General features: G+C 37.8%; 1 protein-coding gene across 1 annotated transcript in view; it reads right to left on the reverse strand.

The window, feature by feature from the left end:
* The window catches only part of Nrxn3 (neurexin 3), a 1,492,393-nt gene that overhangs the window by 943,589 nt on the left and 525,287 nt on the right, over positions 1 to 23,517 (reverse strand). The window contains 2 exon segments of the mRNA XM_038336206.1: positions 6,023 to 6,049; positions 11,921 to 12,124. Coding sequence (XP_038192134.1) covers positions 6,023 to 6,049; positions 11,921 to 12,124 — 231 coding nt within the window.

The following is a 23,517-nucleotide window of genomic DNA, read 5'->3' on the forward strand; positions in this document are numbered from 1 at the left end:
GCATTCACATTCCAGTTAATTATGTGTTTGCCCCAACTCTGTTAGAGTGCCTGTCGAAATTTAAAGTGCACTGATGCTCTAACCCAGCAATCCCACTTGTGTAGAATTACTCAAGAGAGTAGACACAAACAAAGACTAAGGGGAATAAAAAAACAATACATTTTCTTACTTTTTTGTAATAGTAAAGGAGTGAAAAATTACCAACTTATATAAATTATTAGGGTACAAAAGTTTTCAAACAATATTATAAAAAACTATATCTTCTCAAATGCTTTGTTACATGAAGTCAAAAGAATAAATAAGACTTTAACATTCTTCTGTGAACTATTTCTTGTTTTAGTTATTTTCTTATTGCTGTGACAAAGTGTCTGATAAAAGCAATGTACAAAGTGGAAGGTTTCTATTCCACTACTGTAGGGAAGGAATGAAGTGGGGGCAGCTGATGGTATTGTGTCCACAATGAGCAGGCACACAGAGACGAATGCTGGTGCTCAGCTCACTTCCTCCTTTAATTTGACCTGGTACTCCACTCTGTGGAATGGCACTGCCTACTATAAGGGTAGATATCCTCTCCTCAACTAATCCAGTCCTAAAATTTCATCACAGACATGCCCCGAACTTTGTCTTATAGGTGACTCTAGATCCTGTCAAATTACACTGATAATCAGTGCTAACCACCCATAATCCCTAAGAAAATTTATGATATTTGAAAATGCATGGAAGAGTATGTTAATGGTTGAATCAAAAAAAATGAAAGAGTGACAATTACATTAAGTATATGTTACAGAATTACATAGTATCTCTGGAAAAATATGCAAGAATAATAATTCACACTGCCTTTGAGAAACAGTGTGGGTGGCGAAGATCCAACGTCAAAAGGGAGATTTTTTTATTGCCAATGTATTTTATTCCATTTATATCCTTAAGTATTTAAAATTAACACCAATTTGATTTATAAAGAAAAGTTTGGCTTCTGTCATTTAGTGTAAAAATGGAAACTTTTAGGTACCATGCTCACAGACAGATCAGTAAAGCTTCTCTATGCATGGGACCTTATTCTGTGATTTCCCAGTCCACGAAAGATCTAAGATAAGTAGCCATCAATGAAGGGAATGAGCCAAAGACAGTTTTAAATTTTCCTTCTGGAAGGACTTAAGAGTGAAGAATCAGCCACCAGGAGGCTGTGTGAAAGGCATTTCTGAGTTGAACAGAGGAGTAAAGTAAAACATTTTGTGAGTCTTAGGAAGATCAGGCCATAGGATAAAATCTCCTATTCTGATATTACTCTATGGAGAGGAGAAAAGTGGGAAGATAGAGAGGAAATAAGAAGCAAGGCAGTACAGAGCAAGTAACAGCAGGGCAGCAAAAGACAACCAATAAACTAATAAAATACACCCTGCCAAGCTATGCTTAAATTAATCACAAAATGCATGCACACGTTTGACTTTGTCAAAACTATAAATGGCGTAGGCTTTGAGAATGAAGGCAGGGAATTAAGGCAAAAGTCCAGGTAGTCACTAAAAAAGCTGATAGAAGAATGAGAGGAAATCTCCAGTAAACCTGTTCGGAGTCAAGATGTAAAAGGATGCATCCTTATGGGAAGGGCCACAAATCTCTGACAGTGTGTGACCCCTGCTCATGTCATCTGCATGAGAAGCAGACAAGCTCAGAAAAGTTCCCCAGTGGCACCTGAGTGTTCAAACATCCATATTGTTTATGGTCCCCTAGTTATGTCTAAGAAAAGTATGGCACTATTTAAGAAAAATCAGTGAGACTTCAAAGTAATCAGTGATTGAGATTGGGGTTCCTACATCTTCCTCAGTAATAAAAGCGCAAGCTGGAAGTTCCCATGAGCCACAGAATAGGGCAGGCAACCTGTGAGTGGAGGTTCAGGGTGAGAAAACAAAAAGCAAATTAATATTTGTCAACATATAGTCACTAGGTTCAGTTACACTATGGCCACGTTTAGTGAGCACATGTGTCTAGCATTCGTTCATATGTCACAGGGCTTGAAGCTGCAGAATGAGTAAGGAGAGTGAGGGCCCTACCATGATCACTTAATGGAAAGGTAATGGAAAGGTCAGCAACTCACCTCCGTACTTTCACGCCAGCAAACACTCCAATCAATGAGACTATCTTACCTGTTTCCAGAAGGGAACGCGTCAGGGGTTGTGGCCCCACCTGCTACAGCTGGAACCAAAGCAATAGGCGATTTCCTCCAGAATTCTCCAGATAGCAGGCCTGGTTTTGTTACCTGACTCCCAGGCCAGGCTGGAGTTCAGTTCCCCATTGATGGATGCCAACTCTGATGTTCTTTTGCATTTGTAAAGTAAGTTCTAAGCTGCAACCTTCTTTACCAAATATCTTTAAGCACATTTTTGGCAGATGAATCCAATCCAGGGATAACCTCAGTTTAACCAAAGACCTTTCCGTGTACACTCTGATGGGTTGGGTGATAGTAACAATGGAGGAATCTGTGATGAGCTCCCCTGGAAGGATTTGGAAGGCAGAGGCAGTAAGATTAAGAATAAGCGATGATAACAATATCATGGATCCCAACAGGAGAGACACAGTGTTGGTGAAAGAATGAGTAGAAACTCGCTGCTTCTTCCTGCTAAGAATCTCCCACCATGGAGCAGGATGACAGGAGGGCGAAAGGAAAGTTGGACAGAAGAAAATTCCATCTCTGCCTCAAGACTCCCTTCATCTGTCTCTGTTTTCATATTTTCCCTCCCTTAAGAATGTCACACAATCCCTTAAAACTAACCCTTTCCCAGAATCTCTTGCGGCAGAAAAGCAGGAAGTACGCAGCAGATAGCATCCGGTATCTTCTCTGAGGAACTTTTCAGAGCACCAACATCCTATAAAAGAGACATGTGAAAGGTTTCTGGATGTGTACTGAAACTTGATCTACTCAATCCACCATGTCTCCTGTAAGGGAAAATCACCAGAGATGGTTTCAAAGCTTGAGTGATGGAAGGCACTGAGATGCAGCAGGAGACAAAGCTGAGGCTTAGGAGAAAAGCCTCCTCCCTACCAATCTCAGGCACCAAGATGATGGGATTTCTGTACAGTGAGATTCTAGTTGACTATCAGGTAAGAAGAAGCAAGAACCCATATCCCTATTGAAGAAACAAATGCAAATGTCAAATGAGACTAAGCTGTGAATTCTGACATGGAATCAACAAGAAGGGGGGATTAGACATTCTAATCATCCGTACATGTTTTATCTCCAAATTTAGCTGCATAGTGTTCTCAAGATCTTTCATCCATGTGCCAACAATACCAAAGATGGATTAGAGAAGATAAGCCATACAAAGAAAATGCCTTTGAGTTTTTTTTTATCCCTTAAACATCTATACTTATAACAGACTTCTGAATAATGCATCATTTCAGTTCCAATTTCAGCCATAACAACAATTCAAAACTAAAATCTACTTTGGGAAAATGTATCACATCCACTTTGCAACTCCACATTACTCTGGGTGTGTGTCTGCATACTTTTGCACTAAAGATCCTAGATTTGTTTAAAGAAACACTTTCAAAAAAACACAACTATGGCTCAATCACTGGACAATATACTACTATTCTGATGGGCTCTGTGATGTTAACTGTCAGCATCTTAAACTATTATCATGAGAACTGAGAAGCAAGAGCTCAAATCAAATGTGACCCACCCAGTTATTCAACCAAGGCCAGTTATACTCTCAATGCTGAGACAAGGTGGGTGGAAAACACACCCTCGCTACAATGTTTTCCTCTCAATGTTGTTCTCTATATTCAAAATAGAAAACATTCTACCAGGTTTTTTCCCATTGAAGAAAATTCGGATATTTATCAGGAACCATACAGGATTGGTCATACGGAATATATGAAATTGGCTCCATGAACAAATGGGGCTCAAACCGAAGAACACCTGTTGGTATCCTGATCAGATAGCTTCCACCTATCTCCAAGTAAATCTCAGAAGCCAGCACACTCTTGATATGAGTCTTTCTTCCCTCATGATCAGTTTCTGTCTTTTTATTATTTTACTGCAAGTCAGTGTGAAAGGAAAGGGGAAAACTCTTCTCCTAGGAATGCTATAAATTTTAAAGAAGTGAGATTCAAGAGGCTACAAATTAGATTCTAATATATGAAATGTATTTCATATATTAGAAAGGAAGACCTCGCAGAAGACATGTTTATCAGCAGTTGCTTGGGACTAAGGGTAGGAGCAGGGATTAAATAAATGCAGGTGGAAAAGTGAGGAATCTGATGGGTGACGGCAATGTTCCTAATGTGACCAAGGTGTTGTCACACACAAATTTATAGACTGCATTAATGAGATTGAGCTTACGATCAGTGACTTCAGGGGATAGAAATTATATCCCCAAATGCTGTTTTAAATGCCACAAATTCCTAAAACTCCAGGTTTTGGAAACAAAGAATGTCTTAATTAGGCTTTTAGCCATCTAAATATCATGAGAAATTTCTGCCTAAGTAGAAATATTTTAATACGGCAAAATAGGGCATTGCTAAAAATAAGTTAAAGCAATGCCAAGACATGCATACAACTTTTTATGGAGTATTTTGTTTATATATACATATTTCTTGTTTTTCCTTGTTATAAAGAACATGTTCCTAAAATGTGAAAAATTATGCTTTATTAATGTCATCCTGATACTACATCTAAAAAAGAAGGCTGATCCAGCATCTGTATAATTCATGCACGATGGGAAAAGCAAGTCAACAAAAGATACAAGTTAGATAATTTGCTATCCTTTCTTGCATTCCTCCAGGAAGACTCCAGTAAGGAAAAAGCCAGAATCCAGATATCACCAGGACTTCTGTGAGCTAGGATGTTTAAATGATTGAACTGCTCTTCCTGCATACTCCCAAGACTACATTTCCTACTTTTTTTTTACATGCAGAATGGAGTCATATCTGGCAAAGACAAATATGCAGAAATGATGCAGGCTACTCCCACGCAAAGCAATGAAGGATATTGTTTAATTACCCAAGATTTCTCCTTGCTGTGAATGCAGAACTGAAGATCTTTCCAAGAGAGTTGGTGCATTCATAGAAGAAGTCTATGATCTTGAACTGTGTCTTTGGAGAGAGTGGCCTGGGAGAGCCATTCAACTGGCACTAGACTTCTGAATCAGAAAGAAATCCTTCCTTTGTTTTGAGTCGATGAAATTTCAGGATGCTTTGTTATAACAGTGAGCATTAATTAGCCAAGCTGATATAAGACACAAGAGCACTCAACAGACATTTCCCACTTTTCTCCTTTAATCATTATAAAATAGCCTTTCCGTTTCCATCTTTCTTTTTTCCTTCATCCTCACCTATAATTGATGTTCACTTTAAGACAGAGGAAGAAAGATGATGAGATTTTTCATCATGTATGTTCTTAGGATCTTTCTTCAAGAGCAGGATGCTTGAATGGGCAATGGGAAAAATGGTGAATTGTAATCCTCCTTTGGAGAACCATAGTGAGTCTGTCTGGTTAAAATGTTGTATCATCTCCAAAACCAGGTTTTTGCCCACCCCTCTCAAATCCCCTCCAGTGATAAAGGCCAGGGAAGAAATGTCAGAGTTGGCAGCCACCTCTAGGTCACAAACTTTGCTTTTGTCACCTACTATTTTGGGTAGTGGAGAAGTGCATGCTGGTTGCTCTAAACTAAAGCTTTCTGTTTACCCCAGAGGTTAGCTTCCTAGAGACAATAAATACAATACCATAATTTCAGTTCACTCTCAAGGGACGAATCCACAGTCCTTTTCTCCTTTCTTCCTTATAGAACAAATGCAAAGTAAGGAGAGAAGGGAGGATCTGCCCCATGCAGAGACCATAGCCCTAGCCACACAGAGTCCTTGCAAGGACTACCACCCCAACCCTCTGACTTGTTACCTCTGACTCCCCTCACAACTCATCAAAAAAAAATCCAAACAAAAAAACAGCTCATAAAACAGTCAACAAAATAAAGTCAGTTTTTCTTTTTTTTTTAAAGAACAAAATGAAACTTGAGGAAAAACTTACTGGAGTTACAGTTTATCCTGATACAGTCTAGATGGGGAAAAATAAATGAAAGATGAAATTGCATCCTTCAAGGTAACAGCTGCAGACATCCAAAAACAATCAGTCCACCCTTCCGGGGACAGACACACGCAAGAAATGTGGCCATTTTATATATATACATATACAATATGTACAAGATTACGGGTGGGTGTATATGTACAGTATATTAATTAGTAAAGTTAGATACATATATATATACACACACACACATATATATATACACATATGTATAGAGATATATACTGGTATACATATATATCCACAATAGACATCAAGACTTTTGTTGTTATTGGTGGTTTTTTAAAAAAACCTATTCATTTGTATAAATTATTTCACAGTTAGATTTTGAGATGCTAATTTGTTAAAGTTAGAAAATTAGAAAAAAAATTTCCCACCAAATACAGGTTATATCCCCCTATAATTTATGTTCTTAAAATGATCTTTGAGTGAATTAACAAGAATTTTTGTATTAGATTTCAAAATATAATCACCATTCTGACACATTGTATCATTTTTTTAAAAAAAATATGTCTTTGAAGATTCACAGGGTAGTATTTAACCCTTTCTCTTCATCTAAAATCCAACCCCATCCACCCTCACTTTAGGTTGGGCCCTGGATACTATAGAAATTTAAATAGGCACACTTGCCATCACCCTTGGACATAAGGAAAGGGTTAATACCACCTGATCATTTCCTGTCATAAAATGGCCACTTGCAAACAGCTAACCGCACCAACACCCATCACAGATTTTAGAGAGGTGGGGTCAATCAGGTGTAGGGTACAAAAAAACCCTGGGATGTTATCACAATTGGTTGGCTTTCCTGATTGTTATTGGTTCAAAGGCTCCCGGACCAACCCACTCACGAAGCCTATCTCTGTCTTCCTGCCCAAATGCCCAGACGGAATGAAGTGTCTACAGCATTCAGGGAGAAGGCAGGGCAGGCACGTGTGGAGGAGGTCATGGGTACCTTTGACATCCTGCCTATTTTACCCTGTGATTCTGCATCACAAGAGGGAAATCCTTTGGTTTGGGTTTTGTCTTTTACATGGGAAACATGGGAAAGAATTGCCTAATTGCCTATTGACGACCACACTGGGTATTCTGTGCCGGAGGTCAGAGGAGCAAATGCTAAATTCATTACTGTCTGGCAGTCATGGGCACACCCCATGGGAATTCCTGAGTAGAGTCCATATGTGTCAGTAAAAAAAAATGGGCAGCAATGGCTGAAGTAATGGCTTGGGAACTGTTACCAAATTGCCCAGCTGAACCCAGGATTGGTTTATGATGGTGCAAATTCCAATCAATATTCATATAAAGTAGGAAGTTGAAGAGTCAAATTCAATAATAAGAAAAGAGAGCAAGCTACTGGGAAACACCAGTATATAAACCATTCTTCTGCTGCTCAAGGTTTACCCAATAGTTTTCAGAGGTCCAGTACAGCATAATGCCACCATTTGGATTCCCCTAAAGTGAGCTATTTTAAATGAACAAGTGAAATAGGAACTACTGGCACCCAGCCCAGTAGAACAGAACTATGCTCAATGCAGTTAGGAGCAACTTATTTAGTCCAGTCATTTTGATGATAGAGGCAGGTAGTTTTTTGATGTTGTTCCCCAGAAGAACATCTCTTGAGAAAAATCTGGGTTTGGTTTCGTGCGGTTAGGTTTGTCATGTGTCGTCAACCGCAACAGAAAAGTGGGAGCAAACAGCCCTGGAGCAATTGGTACGATCACCAGACAGAGGAGGCCATGCCCCTAGGAGGGCTGGGGAGGCAGGGCAGGCAGGAAGGAAAGATAGGGTTTGAGCTATTGGTTGCATCTAACCTTACCCAAAGTTGGAGAAATACCTCTTCCTGACTTACCAAGGGAGCGGAAACAGGAGTATGGAGAGACATGCTTAGGAGAAAAAGGAGTCGACCTAAAGCTACCAACCCAAGGACTGTAAGCAAAAGTGTTCTCTTCTGTTGTGTGAAGCTGGGGATTTTATCACTAGGCAGAGTCTGGTATAAGGAGAGGCATTTCAGTTGGGTTAATCTTCCTGGACATGCAAATAGCTCCATGAGGTCTACATTGTACCTTTAAATCAGTGTGAGAACTGGGGACTTTCAAGGGAAGACGGACAATATGTTTAAGTGAAGACACATTGAATTGTTTTATTTTACCGAAAGAACAAGGAAGTACTTCATGGGGAAAAATCTTCTCTAGTGTCTTCTTGACGAACTCTTAGGCAACATTCTTGCGGTGAGGGCATGCATGTTTTCAATGAAAACTGAGCTGGAGAAGGTCATGTCCTCTGTGTATGTCTATCTTCTATAGCAGCCAGGGTGCGCTCTCTGAATGAAAAAGTCTGCTCGAGTGTGTTTGGGTATGTGTGTATATGTGTGCTACTTGATTGCTTTAGTTCCTTTGCCTCGTAACAGTGAAGCAGGAGAAGTGACTGCTTTATGTACTGGTGAGCTTTGCGCGAGTGTGGAAGCCATGGGTGCCTCTGAAAGCTGAGTGTTTTTCCGTTATGCCAAAGTGTTCAGGATGTCTAGATAAAGCAAATCTGGAGGAGTCAAATGTGATCAACTGAATGCCCAACACTGCCCTTAGAGTCGTGAGCATGGATGGAGGCCTCCCAGCTCTGTTGAGGACATCGAATGCTTCATCTCTATCAGTTGCTTTCCTGCGATGTGACTCAATGAAAACTGAGCCCTAAAGCAAAGCGAGGTCCCCTATGTGGATGTTTCAGCGGTGTCTGTCATGAATGTTGCGTGCAGATCTGTGGAGCCAACAGACAACGCATAATGGTTTAGAGACAGGGGTTCTAATCTCAGCTCTGCTACTAAATTCCTACAGAAGTTTCATGTCTAGCAAAGTAAACATTAAAAAAACTTTGCTAATTTCTCTCCTAAAACTGTTGTTTGATTGAAACAAAATGCAGTCTTTGAAATCTTTAAATGTACTTTGATGGCAAACTACTGTCATTACCTCTTTTAATGCACAAGGAACAAATACTGGTTGTTTAACAGCCAGCTTTGTAACTTTTTAAATGATGCTGCCTGGTGTCTGATATCTTGTATACTGGCTGGGACCACATATGCCTGCCTTTAGGAAACAAAGCCTTAGGAAAACTCTAGCCTGCTTGGCATGTAGAAGCTAGACTACATCAGAAAAGGAGATACTAGGTTTCTCTCATTGAGCTCCCATGTGTTAGCCATTTGAATGAACTTGAATATCTTTTGTGTGCTCTATGATGGAGGAACAACTTAAAATTCAAGCACCCAAGAGGCTAGCCTGAGCTACAGAGAACTCTAGGCTAGCTTTGGCTACAGAGTGAGACCTTTCCTGAGGGGAAAAATATAGTAAGAGAATAAAGTTAGTTTGGGAGAGGCAAACTGTGCTTGGAGATAGTTTTCTTCTTTCTTGTCACAAAGAAATGACTTTTTGTAACAAGGCAGAAGGAAATATTTGGGCAGAGCAGAAAGAAAAAAACCCTCGGACAAATCCTGAATATGAAGTGTGTATACAGTACAAGGATTAATGTCTAGTTTCCTATGTCAGGCTTGAAAGAAAGTTAGATAATCTAAAGTCATACTCCTGATGGACCATATCGCTTGGTGAGAAGCAAACAACTCTCTCTTTCTAGAGAACAGCGCTCTAATGCCATTGAGACTGTTTCAGGCACTTTGTCTCAGCATGGCAGGAGTTGGATGGAGGGTGAGCTAACAGATGCTGAAGGGCAAAAGCTATCCTTTCGGAAGGCCTGAGTCCCAGATTTGGCCACAGTTGAAAATAGACAAGGTGTGAATGGCATGTTCCTAGAAATACACTTAGGATCCATGACTAACTCAGTGTGTGTGTGTGTGTGTGTGTGTGTGTGTGTGTGTGTGTGTGTGTGATCTGAAATGGGGGCTTTCATTCCATTCCCTCATTGCTCATCTTTTATCCTTTTCTCTGACTTCAGTTTTACTTGCAAGGTGACACCTGTTGAGGCTGCCTTTCTAGCCTTTACAAAACATCATTAAACGAAGAAGGCAAATTGTCTTTTGAAAGACATACATACGCCCCTTGGGATGCCTTGCTTTGCTTTTTTAAGGGTGAGTGGTAGGCAAGGGTCTGATGTTCAGTTTTATCTTTTATGTTATGCTTTTGTGTTGATCTTTGCTTTCATTGCTGTTTTTCTGGGGAAATAAGTCATGGTATCTGGTTGTTGGTTTTAGGTAGTGTAACATGCTTAGTATGGTCCAGCTAAGGTGGGGAGGGTGCTGTGGGAGGGCAGGTGGGGAGGGCAGAGGTATGCCAGTCCCTGCAGGCTTCTCAGTACTCTCTGTTCTCAAGGCTGTTTGCTATGCGGGCCGCAGGCTTTGGGCCTTTGAAGGGTTGAATACCATCTTTTGATTTACCATGGTAGATGGTGGGGAGGATTGAAAACTCAAGAATACAGATACACACACAAGATCCAGCAACAGAAGAAAAATAAAAACCCTGAAAGAATCAAATATATACACAGACACAAACAAAAGGAAGCCAAGAGACACACTAAAAACAAAGAGCAGGTGAGATTAGACAGGGAAAAAGTGCACTGTGCCATAAATGCTAGAAACTCAAGGTAAAATAAAAACACAGAACTAAATGAGCCACTACTCAAAACAGTCCAGTGTATTCAAGGTTTTCATATTTTGGGATTAGTACCAGCCGACCTGAGAGCAGATAAGAGTGATGTATGTGGTTTCAAAACCCCACCTTTCAGCCTGGTAAGCTAGGGTTCTCTATGGTCTTGAGACTGGTACATTTTTCTGTGGCTCTGACAAATCTTTATTAAAGAGCTCTATATCCAAATACAGTCCACAAGTCCACACGAATCCACTAACTTAGAAGTATGGACTCAGGTAAAGCATTAATTCAGACATCGCTGAGTATTTGGCTTTTGGCTGAGTGAAAAGAGCAGAAATAGAAGTGTTTGTTTCCTTTCAAAGCCAAGAGGTTTCCATTCTCCAAAGAAAATAATTAGGAGCCAGTATAGAGATTAATAGCAGGGAAGAATGTGAGGCCATAAGGAGAAGGATTTCACAAGTAACCGCAGAGAAAAAAAAAAAGAAACACATCTTGACCCAATAAAGCTACAAACATGAAGTTATTATTTTTTTTCCAAATCTAGGGGATTGATATGAATGGCATAGAGAAAATAGGGGAACTGGTGGACATTGAGAGGCAACAGCCTTTATATCAAAAGCTCTGCTGACAAGTGATTAAGAACACCAGAAAAGAAAACAGGTATACATATCAGGAGGCTATGAACCTAGAAAGACTGTTTCCAACGGCATAAAAGGGGCAATGTAACTTGACATCCTGCTTGAAAAAAACTTAAGATATCAGTAACATCCAGGACACCAGAATTATTCACAGGAATAGTCACTATGGAACTAGAAACAATACACAGTGTAGTTCTCTCCCACCCACCCTCTCATTTTGCCTCCTCTCCTTCCTGTTCCTGTCCTCAGCTTTGACTGTTTTGAGTGGTGACCAAGGAGTTGGACTTCATGGGAATATGACTGATTGATCAAAAGATGGACCAAAGTAGCGTGTTTTACACAAAGCTAAACAATTCCAAAAAAAAAATCAAGAAAGGAAACTTAGAAAACGAATAATTTAGTAAAGAAATCACCACTGTCAGAGACCAAAAATTGACATCAAACCCTCATGCAGAAATAATGAGAAGATATTTGTTGCTGTTGATTTTTAATCCATGGTCTATTAAACAAGAAGTGTGCAGCTAACTTTCAAGAAACAAAGAATTCAATGAAAATAATGAAAATCAGAAAAGAAGGGAGGACAAGCCCAAACAGAAGACAGAGGGTCCTTCATACGATACCTAAGTTAACCATGAGCTTGACACGCCCACCATCCAACTCTAGACGCAGTGTATCCGCAGAGTCCCTGGAGGTAGTGGCTACCAGCAGCCCATAGGCTCGTTGCGACATAAACCGGAAGGACACATCCTCTGCTTCCGTGTGCATCACCATGGGCATGATGATCTTCATGTACATACTGCCATCATAGCTTAGGATGGATGCCTCTGCCAAAAAAAAAAAAAAAAAGAGAGAGAGAGAATGGAAATCATTAGCCCAAGGATCATAAAAGTGTGAAAAGCCCTTTTCCTTATAGGCTGAGTAGATCTGGGACTAAGTTGGTGAGGAGGTGACCTGTATTTGATAGAACTCTATTGCTGTTGCCTTTTGGACTATGTGACCTAGAGTAAGTCACTTAAACTCGAGATCAGTGGTTCTCAATCTGTGGCTCACAATCCATTTGGGAGTCTCATATCAGATGTTCTGCATATTGTATATTTACATTATGATTCATAATAATAGTCAAATTGTGGTTATGAAGTAGTAACAAAATAATTTTATGGTTGGGGGGTCACCACAGCATGAATAACTGTATTAAAGTGTCATAGCATTAATTTTCTTCATACAGTAGTAGTTGGATAACACGAAATGGACTCTATGCTTTATCGTGCAACTTTTGTTTTGTTTGGGCATGTTTTACTATATTCTATAATGTTTCTGGTACTTGACCTAAGACCTGTGAAGGGCACAAAATTGAGTACTAACTATGAAAATATTTTGCAAAAGTGAAAATGTCCTACACAAGTAATAATTATAATCCTATGTGTTTTAGCTAAACCAAAGGTACAAAGTGAACAGCTTAAAATCTGTGTATTTTTATGGGAAATAGGGGAGGAAAAGTGTATTGCCATTACATCAAAAAAACATACATGGCAGAGAGATTTCTGAGGTAGGACACGGAGTGGACAAAGCCCGCACCCACTACATATCATGACAAGGGGTTGCTATGGCCACGCGATGAGTAATAAGAACTGCTAATAGAAGAGGAGCAGAGTGCTGGTGGGAGCCTCAACAATTTAATTTTATTTGTATTCAAAGAGAACTTGCATAGGGAATAAAGGGAATCTGCTTTGACATGATGCCTTCTTCAGCCCAAGCTCTTGATTTAGAAAATCGAAACCCCCATACACCCATGACATCAAATGTCATATCAATGTGGTAATATTTTTCCTAATTTCAAATAAAAAATCTTCAGAGTGAGAAAATGCTATCTCAAAGTGACACTAGCTATGAGGCATTGCATTAGCTACTATGTGTACAGACATTTTTTTTGCAATACCATGAAGATCATCCATTGACAGATATCTCCAGGAAGAATAGTAAAGAAATAATTTTCACTCTTATGAGGCAAGCCCATCTCTGATACTCAGTACCACACACTGAGCACATTCTGCATTAAACCTTTACAGTCATCAAATGGTTGCTACTTACATGTTCTGTGGTGAATACATAGCTGAACCAAAAATCCTAAGCTAAGGAGAGACCCAGCAAGTACAAAATAACTATATCAAAACATAAAATGGGCAAACAATGAAGCACCTAGCTGGGAGTAACTTTCAGAAGAGTAGGAAAATGGGCTGGAGGTGACAAAGGCAGGCCGAGCAGTATCTGAACAGGTCTTGTAAGGGTTATAATAAAAGAAGTGAGAGCATGAGATCTTACATAAAGAATAAATAACATCTCTAAGAACACGAAGGAAAGGAAGAAAAGAATTCTATATAATAATGAATTATTCCATTTAGGGCAGTCACCTTGCTATAGCTACAGGGTTTGTATCTGTGGATTCAACCAACCATGAATAGAAAATGTTCGAACAAAGTCATCTGTAACAAACAAACGCCAACTGTATAGAATCGCTTTCTTGACATTTCTCTCAAACAACAAATCATAATAACTATTTACATAGCATTCACAGTACATTAGACATTGGGAACAATCTAGAAATTATTTACAGTATTTAGGAGTATATGTGATGGTTATATTCAAATACCACCTCCTTTTCTATTGCTTGAGAAACCAGAGTTGGTATCCTCAGAGGTCTAGGACCAATGAGCTACTGATACCAAGGAAGGGCTTGTCTTTTATGTGTTGTTAAAGGTAACTGGAGTCTGTAATAAAATCAGAAGACTTTGATAGGACCCTGAAAGTAAGTAAATAGTTGAGAACTGAGGATAAATTTTGGATTCATTAATTAGTGTGTTATGTACCAAGCACCTCCTAGATGTTGAAAATCTAATGGAAAGAGATGGGGGCTGCTATTTTTAAGTATGAAAAGAATTGTAACAGAGAAATACAAGATGCAGGAAAACCAAAAGAAAGATTTTGAAATCGTCACAGCCCTATGTTTTCACAACAGACTGAAGGTCTATTGAAAGTATTGGCAAGGCACCCACACATTTTTCTGGAAAGCAACATCTCTCAGGCAGAATCCATATCACCAAAAGCTATGTATTGTTAATTAAAAATTATAAAGGGATCATAGAGAAAAGTGTATAAGCTACAATAACCATCATAAAAGGCACATGTTGGTCTATTAGATAGAAATCATAATCTACCTAGCACATACTCCAGGAAATATTTTATCTCCCAGAAAGGCAAAACTCAGATAAAAAAAATTATTGAGAATAACCTAACTATGTATCCATTAAGAAGTCACTTAATTCTTAGGAATATCATGAGAAAGCCTTTGTTATATTCCATATATAGATCACACAGAAAATATATAGCAGAGCTGGAGACTGAACATAGCTAGTATGATTCTTGAGATTGTATGCATAGCCATCGGACAACTGCAAAGAAATAAGCTAGTAGCATATCATGTTTCTAGGAATTAAAGCATAGCTATGATGCTTCGTGATAGCATGTAACATTCTGTGTGTGTATGTGTATGACTGTGCATGTGTATGTGTGTGTAAGTGTGTGTACACTTATGGTATTTATGCTCACGAATTATTAATAAATGTCCAATTTACATATGCAAATACAGTATATGCATTCTAAATAATACATTGTCAAAATAAATATGCTGTGATCTGTGTGTGCAATTATGAACCTCATTAATCATTACTGTGCACACTCTACACATAACCACACAAATGTAGACTTCCCTTCAAGAGATATTAGGACATTAAATGAGCCATGAAATTAGTGGTTTCAATGCATTCAACTTAAATATATTTCAAAATCAATGGCTATTCTTTTTCCTTTGAGTATCTTTAATGCCAGAACAGAAGTGAAAATGCAAACACATGTTCTGTTCATATTAATAGTGCCACAGAGTAACTATCAGGTGACCACGGAGTAAAACAGTTACTGGCTTGAAATAAGCTGTGAATCTCAGTTTGCATCTCTTTTTGAGGTGTTGGCTATTCTATTACTAACAGTTTCCAGGGTGTGGGTGTTTGTCAACTGGATAGTTTAATTCAGGAATCACCTGAAACAAAATCTGTTCTATGGGTTCATAGAAATTTGCTTAAACAATTTCAAGTATAAAAACTGCTAGGACTAGAATCCTAAATTATTTGGGGGTATGAATTTACAAAGGGACTCAATCTATAAATGCTTCATACAGATTATCGAAGATTGGGAGATTAAACCATGAATGGACTACAATTTGGTACTTAAATGCACTCTGTGATGGTGTTTTGATCCTCCAACTAACAAGAGATCAAGTCATCAGGAGATACTCCTCTGGATGTATCTGTGAGTATGGTTCCACATGGATTTAACTGGGAAGGAAAAATCCACTTTGACCATATTCAGAATTACGTCATGGACTAGGCTTCTGGAATGAGTTGAAAGGAGCAAGCTAGCTGAGCAACAGCAATCATATCTCCTGGCTTTCTGGATGAAGAGACAACACATGCAAACCCGTCATGCTCCTGATACTCTGCATCCTAACCATGATGCATTCTACCTTCTGAAACTGTGCATCAAATAAATCTTTCCTCTGTAAGTTGCCTTTTTTGTCAGAAATTAGTCACAGTGATAAGAAAAGCAATTAATATAGTCTCATATTTTATTCTTTTTCAATTCTTTACTACATCCTTTATCTTCTTTGAATATATTCTAATATCTTATTGTAATTACTTTATTGATCTTTATGTTTTCTGGGCCACCTTCTTACTAGTTGCTTGGTGCCTTATGATGTACAACTTACAAGATTTCTATCTCATCACTATACTAACTAAATTCCAGTAAATTGTAAAAGTTTGTTTTATATTCTGAGGATCAATCAACTCTACCTCTAAGCTAAATTCCATGATCAAGATATAAAGACCTTACTACTATATAACTGTCTTACCTTGTAGAATTTGGGCTATAATTCAAATTTCATGTGTGTATGCTTAAGTATTTATATATATATATATATATACATATGTATATATATACATATGTATATATACATATGTATGACACAATAATACATTGTCATAATAATTACTTTATAAAATGTAAATCATTCTTAAAAGCTCAGAGAAGTAAGGAAAGCTCAAATAGGTTCATTGAGTTTTCTTTTAATTAAGCTTATTATTTACTGTGTCTCTATTCATTTCTTCATATCTTCTTGTAGATTGAAATTGCCATCTGGTGTCATTTCTTTCTTCAAATATAGCTTCATTCACTTGGCTTTTATTGTCAAATATATGGAAATTCTATATGTTATAGCCACGGCAACACAATTTTAAAGATATTGCTTTATGCACTTAACTTGTTAAATCAGTAAGAGGATAAAGATCTAATTACAGAGGCTTTTCTTATTAGATACATAATCACTTTAGTAAGAGTTCTTTTTTCCCACCTAAATTCAAATTAATACCTCAACAAATTCTTACTTGTTATTACAAGGGAAATGTCTTAGGGGTAAATTCTATTGTTTTGCTCATTTATGAATATTTATATCACCTTCATTTTACAAATAACATTGCTACATGTTGTCAATAGTTATTCTCCATAAAATATGTTGGATACCATCCCACTGTGACATTTGTTTATATGATGAGAAATTTTTCTTTTTTCTTCTTTTCTTGCTATTTTTATTTTAATTTTGAATGTAAGAGAGAAGTGGAAATTTATTTTTGTATTTCTAGGGTCTGTATTTTTCATTTTTTGGGAAAAAATTATAAGCATATTTTCAACATCTTTTTCTCCCTCTCTATCTCCCTTCTTTTATTTTCCCATTATAGATACATAGTTATACTTAACCATGTCTCACATGAAGATATATTTACCCATATTCTTTTTCTGTTTTGCTACTTACAGGTCTAGACTCTACTGATCTACCTTCAAATTGATTCTTCTCTTATCAGCTGAAATCTACTTTTGGGTCCACCTAGTAAATTTCTTATTTAGGTACTGTACTTGCCAACTTCAAAATTACCTTTTAGGAATAGCTGTTTGTAGAATTTTATTCTTATTGATATGCTCTATTTCAGAGGTTCTTAGCATTTTCCATTTGTAAGCCCCTTTTGCCTCAGAAATTTTTATGTGACTATGGGTATATAAGTATGTAAAATAGGTATACAAATCAAATATTATTTATAATAAATCATAAAGAAATTTTTCTTTATATAATTCTCTGATATACACATATTTTTCCATTTATTAAATTCAAAAATAAATTGTCATACTAATGAAATAGATGTAATTCTTTATTTTTATATACAAATTATATTTGTGGTTGAATATCTGCAGAATGTAGAACATCTTCAATATTTTTGAGTTGATCAATATTTTGACTTCATAATCAGCAATGATGTAAAAAGCACTTTGTATGAACAAACAATATGAGTGTAGTTCAATCAAGACCATTTCGGAAACGGTTGCAAATTTTATCCTAATTCCAAGCTCCATATTTATTTAATGATTTTTTAAAAATCAAGTCATTATCTCAAACAGTGGTTTTTTAAAATTAAACATTCTAAACCCATAGAATCCAAATATATATTAAGTAGATACTTATATGCTGAAGAATGATAACAGGAAAATATTAAGTTTTGTTTTCTATAATTACAGTTACAGCTTTAAGAGCAGAAGACATCATGTTTACAGTAAAAACATTTCAGTTCATCATAAGCAATTGTTTTCTATCTAGGCTGAGCTATTATCAACAGCATTTATTGAAGTTGCAAAGCGTGGAGATCTACATGCATGAAATATTCATACCATGTGTTCAGAATCAAGGATGTAGTGAAGTTCCATGATACAACATGAACAAGCACTTTCCAGAAATATTTGAGATTTGCTCTATCTTTAATTTTAAATTAATTTTTTACCATTGTGTGTTCATAAACATTTAGTATTGCCAAATTTCCACAGCATCATACCGAGTTACATGAAGTCTAATTGACTCATAATCCACAGTTTAAGAAGTTGGGTTCTGTTTGATGATTCATTTTTCTTTTGTTTTCCTTAGATTCTTCAAATTTAGTTTCTCTTAGATTTTGAACACATTTCTAACATTGCCATGGTATCTTCATTGGCAAGATTCAGAACATTTCCCCAAAGGGCAACCTGTCATCTGTACTTACTTCTGCATGTGTATCTCACATTCATTGCAAATTGGATAATATATCATTATAAATCTGGATACTGACTCCACAACCATCAATGTCATTCCTGTTCATTTAGAGACTTGGATGAGTGAATTCTGAGTTCTATTTCCCTAGTAGTATGCAGAGATAGCGCTGTTTAGACATTTCCCCCTTTTGCTGTTTGGCTTGTTTGCCGAGGTGTTACTCGCAGGTCAGAGACTAGTACCTTGGCAATGGTTCTTGTCACTAATAGGACTGTCCTTTGAGAAAAAGTACAGTTTTCAGTCTTCCAGACTGCAAAGGATGAATGTGGTTTTATTTTTAAGGTTGGTCTAAAAGGAAAAATCCCTGGGTAAGAACAGTTTATTGCTTAGCCAAAAAGATCATTCTTAAGTGCTATGAGCCAATACGATGTGTTGAGAATGCATTCATTTCTCCCCATGTCCTATTCTAATGACCTCGGGTTAGGTGTAAAATAGTGCTAAAGTACACAGTTTTCAAGATCTACACAAAAAATTGTGATCACAAGAGTCCTTCATCGCTCTTTATCCATCAGATTTTATAATGAACTTGTGGATCGTTTCTCACTTTGATGCCTCTGATCCTAAAGAGCTATATGCTGATTCTGAACTGCTTGCCACCAAAGATGTATACTGTTTTACAAAAGTTCTTATCCATGAGTTTTTCTAAGCTCTGTCCAAGATATTCATTCTCTTTCCATCTTCACCTGGCATAGAAACAAAACTCTATTGTACCCCAGCTCTTGGCAGAAGTAACAGCCTAATTATCTCTGAATGCTTCCATTATAGTAGAGTCTGGAAAGACAGTAGGTCAGTGGTTCTCAACCTGTAGGTCAAGACCCTATAGGAGTTGCCCATCAGATATCCTGCATATCAGATATTTACATTATGATTCACAACAGTAGCAAAATTATGAAGTAGCAATTAAATAATTTTATGGTTGGGTCACCATAACATGAGAGACTGTATTGAAGGGTCACAGCATTAAGAAGGATGCAAAACATTGCAGTAGATGCTAGTCTTCCAAGTTTGCCCTTCTTACAAGAAACATCTTTCCTATGATTAAGCTGGGGCAAAGTCAATTTTAGCCCTAATAGTATTGTCTTTCCAGCACTGAGATACACACCATTTTCTAAAAATAAGGCCTGGTAGGTGAAGCCCCATCTTCTTGGTTGTGACTACACAGAATGCTGTTTTTCCAACAAAGAAGCTGGGGGAAGTTAAAGGATTCTAAGAGTATATAATGTCTGGGATAAAACTATTCCTGTCTTAGAAAATGACAGAGAAGTAAGCCATTGTCCTGTCTGCTTAGTAGAGCCAGCTGGAATAAAGCTTCTGTTATTTACAAGAAGCAGAGTTTAGTGCAGATGTAAGCAAATTGTGGTACACCTGTCACGACTCCGATTCCTGAAAATGAGTATCTATTTTTCTCTCTGTGTATTTGTGTATGTGTACACATGCAGCTGATTTGCATGTGTGTGCACACATGTGAAAGCTAGGTGTTCCCATCAATGTCTTCCTCTATTAATTTCCTCTTTGTTTTCTTGATACAAGTTATCTCACTTAACTTGGAGTTCACCAGTTAGTCTAGACCAGTATCCAGTAAGCTCCATGAAGCCTCCTGCCTCTGTTCTCTTCAGTCACCCACAGTACTGTCTGTTGTTGTAGAAAAGCACAGCCATGCCCAACTCTGATACGACTGCTGGAGATTTTAACTCAGGCTGCCATGCATCCACATTGAGCACTTTACCAACCGTTCTCCTAGTAGATCTCTCAACAAAAAAGTCATTTGATATTTTGTCTCATAATAGCTTTTGGACCTTTTAAGAATTTATATTTAAATTTTCATAGCTTTACATGTCTTGCAACCTCCCCAACAAAGTCACCCTAGTTTGAGTTTTATGAATGTTTCACATGTTTTTCTACAGAAATTTTTTTCTTATTTTCATTTGTCATGGTAAACCCATTTTGTTTCTCAATTGGTGTAAATAATATTAGCAGCAAGTTTTAGTTTATTTTCCTATTATTTTACTTTTGTCTGATTGTTAAATCTTTCCATCTCGATGATGAATTGCTTTGCTTCACACTCTGTTCCTCTAGCCAGAGAGACACAGATATAGACCCATGACCAGAACTCACGCCCCCGCCCCACCCCAGGTAAAAATAATGGAGGTTAGGATAGGAATGCGGAGCAATGTGAAAGAAGTTAAAATCTCTGAAATCCTTGTGTTAAACACTCTGTGATGAAAATGCTTCTACTGTTGGGGTTTCTTTTTTCTTCACAAAGCTTGAATTCCCTCAAAGTGAGACTAGCTCTCAACAGCATGTGCTAGACTAATGAGAGGGTCATGAATTCCTCAATTCTTAAATTTTCCATCTATTTTGAAATAAAAATCAAATTAATAATTTTGTTTTTGAAATAGTTCATTTTTTAACCTAAGAGAAGAGATATGGAGATTGGTAAGGAAACAAATAAAACTTCCAAATCATACCACCAAGATTCAGTCACAGCACCAAAAGATCAGCACCTTTAACAACTCGGTGACCTCTCCCAGGTGTTTTTCCAAGCATATAAACATTTTCCAAGTATATAAAAGGCTAAATAGAAACTCGTTTAAAGATGGAAATGTGTATATGCTATTTTAATTAAAGTGAACTTCAATCTTCCTGAGGTTAACACAATTTTAGAAATATGAATTTTTAAATTATATATTTTCAGAGGTCTTATTTCCCAAGAGAACACATTAAACTTCACAAAAGGTATTATTAAAACTGTGGGAAGATGGATGGCATTGTTTGAACTCAGCTTTCAATTAGAGACAATGAAAGGCGGAGAGCATTATCCTCTCAGGGCTTCTCCTTCACCTCCGAATGTCGGTTGTGATTTTTGTTATTTTTAGCACACGTTGTGAATGAAACGAGGTGACCCAAACTCTGACCTCCCCAAGAGCGGTGTCTTTTGATGACTGGCCTGCTCTGTCCTCACAGAATGTTCCGAGTGGTGAATGTGCACACCCAAACTCGGGTGAATGCTCTCAGTTGATTAACGGGGGCAACAGACAAGGTATTCTGTAGGAAATGCCTGCTTCCCTCTGGAGTCTGGAGGATGACTAACTGAAGTCAGTCAAGCAAGCATCATGAATCTTTATGATCTATCTCCCATAAAGACTCTGAACTGCAGGTGTACATCTCTGGATGTCAGTACTCTGTATAGGCTGCATTTCCAATTATACAAACGATTGTACACAGTCATACAATAGTGGTGCAGGAATCAGACATACGCTTTATGACCCAAGTATGAAAAATGTTTGGTAACTTGTCCTTCTCCGTGTGTCTTTTCCATTGTTGGCTTTTCACTTCCCGTTTGCACTAATCACACTAACAGCATTAGGACAGACACTCAGAAGAACAAGTGACCATTGTTTTTCATATTTGGGTCATAAAGCATATGTCTGATTTCTATATCGCTGTTGTATGACAATGTACAACTGTTTGTGGAATGGTATATGAAACTGATAACTGCTCTAAAGTGTAATGATCTTTTCTGTATTTCAAGTTTCCCTGTTTGTCTGTGATGGCATCCTCCCCCCCCCCCCCCCTGTGGTGATTCCATCATTTCTCTCTGGCAACATTTTACTAACAAGACCTTCTTTGCCCCTCTTGGGTGTGAATCATTTCAAGTTAATTATGTGAGAACCTTGTCTTCACTCTCTGTTGCCTTCAGCCTATAAAATCTTTTTCCTTTCATTCAGATTCAGTGTTCTGAATGTTACCTGTGAACACTGTGCCATTACTCAATTTTCTCAAGGTCTTCCTATTATATGAATGTGTCATAGAACACAGTTTTGTGAGGGGTGTGTGTGTGGGTGTGTGTGTGTGTGTGGTGTGTGTGTGTGTGTGTATCTGCTTTGTGGCAGGTGAAATCATTTACATTTCCTTTTCTTTCTTTTGTGGGGAGGGGCGGGTTTCCAGACAGGGTTTCTTTGTGCCACAGCACTGGCTGTTACAAAAGGAACTCCCTTTGTGGACCAGGTTGGCCTCTAGACCACTGAGATCTGCCTGCCTCTTCCTCCTACGTGCTGGAATTAAAGGCATGTGCCATCATGCCCAGCATCATTTACATGCCTAAGCTATTTTCCTTTCTCCTATTATTTTGCCATGTCTTCACATTTTTTTTTCTCTGTCCAGAGTTCCTAACTTTTCTAAGACAGTCTATGGTGACTTGTGGATTCCTACTATCATCTGTAGCTCAGTGATAACGTAGATAAACATAAAGTAGGAATGTTTATATTTTGATATAACCTGAGAGATGGCAGAATGAGGGATGGAAGTAAGCAGAGGAAATGAAGAGCTCAATCAAAGCTCCATGTGAGTCCAGTGAGATGTCTGGATCACGCTGTGTGAATACTTGTGATGACATTCCTGCCTCATATGTCACCACACCCCCATCAAAGATTGCATGCTGAGACTGCACAGAAGACATATCAGGACTACACCGTCCTGGTGATGGCTCTTTTGATTCAAGTCCCACTGCCTGCCTGGTTTATTACATATATTTTTCCTGCACAGCCATTCCCAGGAATCTTCAAAGATGATATAGGAAAAATTATATATAAATTTGCTTCTTTTCTTATATACCTCCACCACAGGGAAAATTCTTAGCATGTTTATCAGCCACATAGTCTACTACAAGCACGGATAGGACTGGCCCAGCTTTGTCATTCTTCACCATTTCTCCTTCGGTTGCTTCAGAAACATCTGGCAGAACCCCACTTTTCCAAATGTATGGCAATGGATTTTGTCCTTTTTTTTTTTCTTGAAATTAAACATGAGTTGTTTGGAATGCTCTTTTTACATTTGAAGGAGGAAGTTCTTGGCATAAACACTGCCCTTCCACCCTCTCACTCTCTTGTTTCTTGAAATAAATTAGTGTATAGGAACGCCAAGACTCCAGGAAGAATTTTAGAAAGTACAGTTGCAACCATTTGAACCATATTGTAAACATGT

The sequence above is a fragment of the Arvicola amphibius genome, chromosome 7, assembly GCF_903992535.2.
Source record: "Arvicola amphibius chromosome 7, mArvAmp1.2, whole genome shotgun sequence".
Lineage (NCBI taxonomy): Eukaryota > Metazoa > Chordata > Mammalia > Rodentia > Cricetidae > Arvicola > Arvicola amphibius.